At 48.0% G+C, this 8114-nt stretch overlaps 1 protein-coding gene across 7 annotated transcripts in view; it reads left to right on the plus strand.

The window, feature by feature from the left end:
* The window catches only part of FNIP1 (folliculin interacting protein 1), a 47091-nt gene that overhangs the window by 37592 nt on the left and 1385 nt on the right, over nt 1–8114 (plus strand). For all 7 annotated transcript variants that reach the window (XM_035902424.1, XM_009647001.2, XM_035902442.1 and 4 more), the window contains 5 exons: nt 779–948; nt 3465–4887; nt 5236–5404; nt 7113–7310; nt 7698–7813. In XM_035902424.1, coding sequence (XP_035758317.1) covers nt 779–948; nt 3465–4887; nt 5236–5404; nt 7113–7310; nt 7698–7813 — 2076 coding nt within the window. The remainder of the gene's footprint in view (nt 1–778; nt 949–3464; nt 4888–5235; nt 5405–7112; nt 7311–7697; nt 7814–8114) is intronic.

Raw genomic sequence — 8114 nt, forward strand, 5'->3', positions numbered from 1 at the left:
AGCCACCAGCACCATCTGTCGGCGTGCGGGAGGCTCTTGGGCTGCGCTGCTGCACGCTCCTCCTGCCAGGAAAAGGGACTGGGAAGGAAAGTCTTCCCTCCACAGAGCAGAAACCATGCTCTATCGTTACAATAAATCAGATAGTTAACATTTTTCAGAGAGGTTTTTTGCCTTACTTGCTCAGCTAGTGAAAACTGGTTTGCCAGTGTAAGGACGCAGCCTTTCTGGCTGAGCTACAGAACTTTGGGGGTTTTTATTTTTGCAAAGGAGCAGCCGTATGTGCTGAAATTGCATAACAGTTAGATGAAAGACTACAGCACCTAGTTATTCTACAGGTTTGGTAGCAATACCCTTCCTTCTCATCAATAGTCAGAGATCCTAAGGGTCTGGGATCTCCTTCTTGGAGTACAGAGGCCACCCAGTGCCACTGGTTTTTTACAGCCAACAAAGTTAGTTGGGTTTGAGATGTTTTACAACATAAAGCTTGCAAAATAGGAAGTCTCATAATTATTACCAAACAGAGGAACTGACATGCCACATGTTTAAAATATTTCATTTTGCTTTAAATGTGTGTTCTAAACAAGAGTTTTGCAGGGATGGGAGGGAGGGTGCAGCCCTCCCTTCTCTGCCCAACGAACCAAGACCGAAGGGATGATCTCTGCTGACTTCGTTAGGTTGTTTCTGCAATCCCTGATCCATACAGACTGTAGAACTGCTGTCAGTTTAACATTCTGAGTGTGGACCTGGAAAAAAATGATGTTGAACATTTTGCTTTCAGGTTTCTACCAGCTTTACTGACTGCAGTCCTGACTAACCACTTGGCCTGGGTCCCTACCGTCATGCCGAATGGCCAGCCACCTATAAGAATCTTCCTGGAAAAGCATTCTTCCCAGAGTGTGGACATGCTGGCCAAAACTCATCCGTACAACCCACTGTGGGCACAGCTCGGTATGTGGCAAACATCTCTAAACCATCCAACAGCTTTACAACGATGGGTATGCGGGTGGTGGTTTTTATGGGTGCTTGTTGCTTCCCCCCCCAAGTTAAAATGTCTTTTATTCAAAACAAGACAAAATTGTGTATTTCAAACTTAGAGGTGGTCACTGAATTTTTTTATATGTGCTGTAATTTCTTAAGGCATTATCAATTATAAAATGGCAGCCAAAACGTAAAACCCCCTTTAGTCATCTATGGCAGGTCTCTTAAGGTCACCTGCCCTGGTGATGATGGCGGATGAGGGAAGAGCAACTGCCATCATCTACCTGGGCTTGTGCAAAGCATTCGACACTGTGCCTCATGACATCCTTTTCTCTACATTGGAGAGACATGGCTTTGACAGGTAGACATGGATAAGGAATTGGCTGGATGGTTGCACTCAAAGAGTTGCAGTTAACGGCTTGATGTCCACGGGGAGACCAGTGTCAAGCAGCATTCCTCAGGGGTCGGTGCTGTTTAACGTCTTTGTTGGTGACATGGGCAGTGGGATTGAGTTGCACCCTCAGCAAGTTTGCCAATGACACCAAGCTGTGTGGTGTGGTCGACAATGCTGGAGGGAAGGGATGCCATCCAGAGGGACCTTGACAGGCTTGAGAGGTGGGCCCGTGCAAACCTCAGGAAGTTCAACAAGGCCAAGTGCAAGGTCCTGCCTATGGGTTGGGGCAATCCCAAGCACAAATACAGGCTGGGCAGAGAATGCATTGAGAGCAGCCCTGAAGAGAAGGAGTTGGGGGTGTTGGTTGATGAGAAGCTCAACATGACCTGGGAATGTGCGCTTGCAGCCCAGAAAGCCAACCGTATCCTGGGCTGCATCAAAAGAAATGTGACCACCAGGTCGAGGGAGGTGATTTTGTCCCTCTGCTCCACTCTCGTGAGACCCTGTCTGGAGTACTGCATTCAGCTCTGGGGTCCCCAACATAAGAAGAATATGGAACTGTTGGAGCAGGTCCAGAGGAGGGTCACCAAGATGCTCAGGGATGGAGCACCTCCTCTATGAAGACAGGCTGAGAGAGTTGGGATTGTTCAGCCTGGAGAAGAGAAGGCTCCGGGGAGACCTTACAGCAGCCTTCCAGTGCCTGAAGGGGCCTACAAGAAAGCTGGAGAGGGACTTTATACAAGGGCATGTAGTGACAGGACAAGGGGTAACAGCTTTAAAATGAAAGAGGGCAGATTTAGATTAGATAGAAGGAAGAAATTCTTCACTGTGAGGGTGGTGAGGTGCGGGAACAGCTTGCCCAGGGAAGTTGTGCATGACCCATCCCTGGAAGTGTTCAAGGCTGGGTTGGATGGGGCTTTGAGCAACCTGGTCTAGTGGAGGGTGTTCCTGCCCATGGAAGGGCGGTTGGAACTGGGTGGTCTTTAAGGTCTCCCAATCCAACCCATTCAATGATTCCTCTGGTCCTCCCTCTACAAGGAAAATACATTTGGGGGTGGGGAGGGGGATGCCGCTATCAATAAGCCTCATTCTGGAAAGGGCAAATAAAGGAAATCCATCTTTTGATAAGAAATGAGCATACTCTCAATACAGCAGGCAAAGGAGCAGCACAGTACAGGAAATCATGACCAGGCAGCCCCCTGGGTAAGGTCTGAAAGCCTAGTCGCCTGAATAGCTTGTCATACGGTCTTCTGATTGCTCAGTAGAGAAGAGGAGATGAGCTTCCTACTCTCTGGTCAGATTGTCCTACTCTGCACGCAAACTCTCCTGGAATTTGGTTAGGGACAGGAAAGTAAAGGAAAGTTTTGTGAGGTTTCCCTATTCTGGTATAGGCAGGAGTGCTAGGGACTTGGCAAGAAGACTTGATTTCAGAGCTCTTGGGACTCAAGGGGATCCGCTGTGGTTAGGCTGGCCTTCGAGGCCTCTTGGATCCCTTGTCCCCCCATCCATGCAGTTCATGCAGTGCCCTAATACCTCCAGAACAACACGTGCACAGGCACTTCCCCCGATGGATCTGGAGTACCGTCAAAACAACCCATCCAACCCATAGTAGAGCTCAAGGGGAGGGAAGAGAAGAAGGTTGGCTTCAGCTTTGCGCCCGCCACTGTCACTTTTTGCCCTCGTTCTTGGCATGGGTTTGTGTCTCCTTACAGCTTTCTCTTGGTGGGTAAAAGTTCAGCCCAGTATCCAGTGTAATTCGGAGCAGATGCCTCCTCTCTCCCATGGCTATATAAGGAACCCAGGAGATGAGCTTCCAAAGCTAGGCACTGAAGTTAGGTGCTGCGAATGCTCCCTAATATGTGAGATCAGATGTCTCCCCGACCAGCGTATCACCTTACATACGATACCAGTAGCATCTTTGGGATTCTCTGTATTGAAAACAAAATACTAGCATAGCTCTCCTCACTCTTTTGCTTTAGTATTTTCCTGTTGTAGACCTGGCCTTTTGAAAACTGGCCACAACAATTGTCTGTTAGAAGAATAATTTGTTTTACAGATGCAAAATAATTGTCTGGTTTATTTCCCATTCTAGGTGACCTGTATGGGGCTATTGGATCACCTGTGAGATTAGCGAAAACAGTTGTGGTTGGCAAAAGGCATGACCTGGTACAGAGATTGCTTTATTTCCTTACTTACTTCATCAGATGTTCTGAACTTCAAGAGACACATCTTCTAGAAAATGGGGAAGATGAGGCCATTGTCATGCCTGGAACTGTTATAACTACCACGCTGGAGAAAGGAGAAGTAGAAGAATCTGAGTATGTGCTTGTCACAATGCACAAAAACAGGGGCAACTTGCTACCGATGGAGTCAGAAGAAATGAGAACTCCTAACTGTAGCTGTAAATACTGCAAATGTCCAATTTCCCTTGCACAAAACATAGAAGGTGTTTCACAGCAAGAGAGGGAAGACATGCAAAACACTCCGAAGGTAGAGCTGGAAACTTCTTCAGATGAGAGTAGAACTATTGTTCCTGACGATTGCCAGGAAGATGCTGTTGATGTTAAGCAACCAAGGCCCTGCCTGGACACAAAACTAGAGACCATGGTGTGCACAGGGTCAGCTTCACCAGAAAAACGTGTAGCGACGGAATCTGATTTGGAGCCAACAGCAAATGCGTGGAGGAATGAAGACTCGCTGGAATCGGGCAACCAGGCGGTCAGTGTAACAAGGTCACCCGGTATTGCTGTGGAAAAGAAGCCACCTGATAAGCTCTTCTGCGATGCGTTTCCTTGCAGTGCTGCCGAAGCTCAGACAAAGGTGACTTTCCTCATCGGAGATTCCATGTCACCCGATTCAGACATCGAACTCAGAAGTCAGGCAGTAGTGGAACAAATTGCTAGGCATCACAGCCCGCCAGCAACGGAGGAAGGAGTGTCTGCTGATCAGAACTGTGAAGCTAAACAAACTGTTGAGGACCAAAATAGAGACTGTGGGACAGCTGAACCCTTTCCTCAAGTTGCTAGTGAGCATCAGAGCTGGAATCCAAATCCATACAACGCTGAGAGCATGAGTCTGTTTGACGAATATTTTACTGATGACAGTTCAATTGAAACCCGGACTATTGACGATATTCCAGGGCAAGCAGCTACAGACCTTGCTCACAACGGTAGTTTAGAGTTTTCTAAAAAGCTGTGTACAAAGACTAGCAAACCACCTAGCGAGTTTTGTAAATTTATGGACTCTGTTCGACAAGAGACCTACAAAAACTGCTTTAATGAGCAGGACCAAAGAGAGAAAATCTCTATTCGCGTCCCCCATGGGGACAGAGAAAACGTAGAGAAAAAAGTCGCCCCGGGAATTGACTGGGACATTCCAAGAAATGAGAGTTCAGATAGTGCCCTGGGTGACAGCGAAAGTGAGGATACAGGTCATGATCTAACTAGACCAAGCGGTAACTATTATGGAGGAGAGCAAGAAGATTGGGCAGAAGAATATGAGATTCCCTTCCCTGGGTAAGTACTATTCAGCAGTAACAGAGCCTAAAAAAGATAGAGCCTCTTCTCATGTCACATGTTTGGAAGAATGTAGCCTAACTTGGCATCAGTGGTTGGAAAAGTGTCTTGAGCTTGCTGGTTGTAAAAGAATATAGAGGGATCAGTGGTCTGGAAAAAAATATTAATTGTGCATTGGGATCTTGGCTCGTGTCCTTTCCACAACGGGCTGACTGCAAAAGCTGACTTTAAACTCTTTCTTTGTAAAAAGTGCTTGAGCGGAAGTTAGAAGAGGTACGATGAATGTGAAGATGCAACCTCTCTGCAAGCTGGCTTTGTTGTTTACTATTGTACATCTCTGTCTTGCAGGTCAAAATTAGTTGAAGTGAACTCTGTCCAGCCCAGTATTGCCAATTTTGGAAGATCCTTACTAGGTGGCTACTGTTCATCTTACGTCCCTGACTTTGTTTTGCAAGGAATAGGAAGTGATGAGAAGCTGAGGCACTGTTTGGTGTCAGATTTGTCTCACGCTGTGCAGGTAATTAAGCTATATTTGGAAAATGTATTTGTCACAGTAAGGAAATATTTACTGTTGCAGCTCTCTTCGGGTTTCTCCAGTCCCAGGTCACCAATTTTTTCTTCTCTCTCAATTAACGTATCTGAAAAATGTGGGTATTTCACTGCAAATCCAGAGCACAAAAAAACTTGGATTCCCACTGAAGCCAGCTGAGAGGCTCGTGCCCTTGGGAAGATGCGGCTGCCCAGGAGCTCCCTTTGCTCCCTCCTCTTTCTGCGCACGTCTAACCAGCGTGCTGCTGCTTGTGGGGCAGAACGGGTTCTCTGCGGTGAAACCATCAGGAATGCTCGATAGTTTGGGGGCATCACTCCTATTTTAGGATTATAGTCAAAGTGTCCGATAGTGCTGGCTTTGTCAGAAAAGGAGAAACCAATATAAGGATAATTGTCCTAAGGGGACTTTCCGTGTGTGATGGAAATCATCTCTTCTCCACGGAAGCTTTTCCTTAGATGAACTGGGGCATGACTGGGAAGCGTGGTATTTCCCACCCCATTTATAGCCACCAGGAGAGGAGTGGAAAGCAGGCTGTCACTGAAAGGCGTGATTCTGCTCCCTTCTCGTTTATTCCCAAGGGAATGGGGACAGACCCGCGCGCAGACTGGTGAGCAGGCAGTCTGCTTCTCTGAGCGCTCCCCTGGGAGCCTCCAAAACGTCGCCTTCTTCCACACCTCTCGAGTTAACGACACCCATCACACCATCCAGGGATAGCACAGCCACCCTTCCTGCGGCCGATCCCCGCGTTACCGGCCCCTTCCCGTGTGCCCAACCCCGCGGGGGGGGTTCGCTCCCTGCACGGCTGTTGTAGGCGCTGTTGTAAGCCATCGTGGTTTAGGCTGAACGTTTAAACCATTTGTGAAGTGTAACTGAACTTCAGGCAACAGAGGCAGCAGCGTGAGGTAGCTGCTGCTATGAAACACATTTATCTGAAAAATACCCCAATAGCGGCGCGTGCCCGTCAGCAGGCTTAACCTTCAATTGCAAAAAGTCAACGACTGAGAGGATGTGAAAGGACCAAGCAAGATTTTCTGTGCTTATCTTCACGCAAAATAGTAACTGCATCCTAGCCCTGTGATGAGTCCCTGTGGGACTCCTTGGGAGGAGGTGCTTCCTAACAGCCCAGCTCAAAAAAATGCATTGGGGCAGGGTTCCAGATAACGCCCTTTTTAAAACCTCCATGGCTTTAGGGAGGTGAAGCGCTGCTTGGAAAGGAATGGAGGAGCTGGGCGTGCAGGCTTGGTTGCTGACTCCCTCTGCTGGCCCTCCCATAAAGAGAAACCAGTGACAACTGGGAATAAAACCGACCTCATTAACTCAGCCATGTTGAACAGCAAGTTGGGAGTTTGATACTTTCAGCTTTAGGGGTTTAAAATACACTTCAGCTATGTCAGAACTCTTTATAGCAAACATCAAAAGATTTCATTGTCAGCCAGTGGCACACTTTCAAGCCTGGAAGAAAATGTAAAACAGCGACTGTCCTTCTAAGACTATGCCTTGCTTACAGTAAAGCTCTGTTTTTAATAGCTGGAACGCAGTGTGAGCACACGTTACTGCATTTCAGCTGAAGCAGTGTCTGGGACGCTCTCCCTGCTGGCCAGGAGGGGGATGTTTTGTGAAAAGACCGTTGTCGTTTGTCATTCTCAGGGTTCTGCTATTCATTTTTTGTTTCCAGCATCCTGTTCTGGATGAGCCGATTGCAGAAGCCGTCTGCATTATTGCAGACACGGACAAATGGACGGTGCAAGTGGCCAGTAGCCAGAGACGAATGATTGATAATAAGCTGGGAAAAGAAGTGTTAGTCTCGAGTCTCGTCTCCAACCTGCTTCATTCCACTCTTCAGCTTTACAAGCATAACTTATCCCCAAACTTCGTAAGTATGAATGGCAATCGAGAGGGCGATGTCTTTAAAGCATCCTTTCGCTTCGTGGGTTACAGAGGTTGCAAGGTTCTGCCCAGTTTATTTATCTGTGGCCGCAATTTTAGTAGCCAGTGCATCCTCTGATGTCGCTGTTGGAGCTGTCCATTTAGACGCTGCTCTGTATTCAGGACTGCCTCATTAATTCTGATTTAACATGCAATCAGAGGCTTCTGCTCAAAAGAAAGACTCTTGCCAGCGAATGTCTCACTAATTATTCACCTAGACACGGCCACGGAAAAGGCAATGGATGTATGGGGTCTGTGCTGTTTCGCTCTGAGGCTGGATGCGGTTTGGATACAGCGCTGTGTTCTCCCTGACGCAAACCCCTCTGCTTTCTAGTGTGTCATGCACCTGGAAGATCGGCTGCAGGAGCTCTACTTCAAAAGCAAGATGCTGTCCGAGTATCTCAAGGGCCAGATGAGAGTTCACGTCAAGGAGCTGGGCATGGTGCTGGGGTACGATCACAAACTTCCTCCGAGCGGTGCTGCCCTGGGTTTCCTGGTGCCAAATCCTCCGCCTGGGTTGTTCTAAGCACAGCGAAACGGATTCCTAAATGGGACTGGAACTGTAGCGTGGCATAAATCACCCATGGCCGTGGGCTTCTCCTTAGCCATTGCTCGATCCCGAGGATCCCCCAGCCTTTCTCGCTCCCCTCCGGGCAGGAAGATGGGCTCAGCACTCCAGAGCTTGTCAGACTGCTTCCTTAGTTGGTCAGTCGTCACTGAGCAACGCGGGGCACCTGATTCCTCCAGGTTG

The sequence above is a fragment of the Egretta garzetta genome, unplaced genomic scaffold (assembly GCF_000687185.1).
Source record: "Egretta garzetta isolate BGI_Z169 unplaced genomic scaffold, ASM68718v1 scaffold1, whole genome shotgun sequence".
Lineage (NCBI taxonomy): Eukaryota > Metazoa > Chordata > Aves > Pelecaniformes > Ardeidae > Egretta > Egretta garzetta.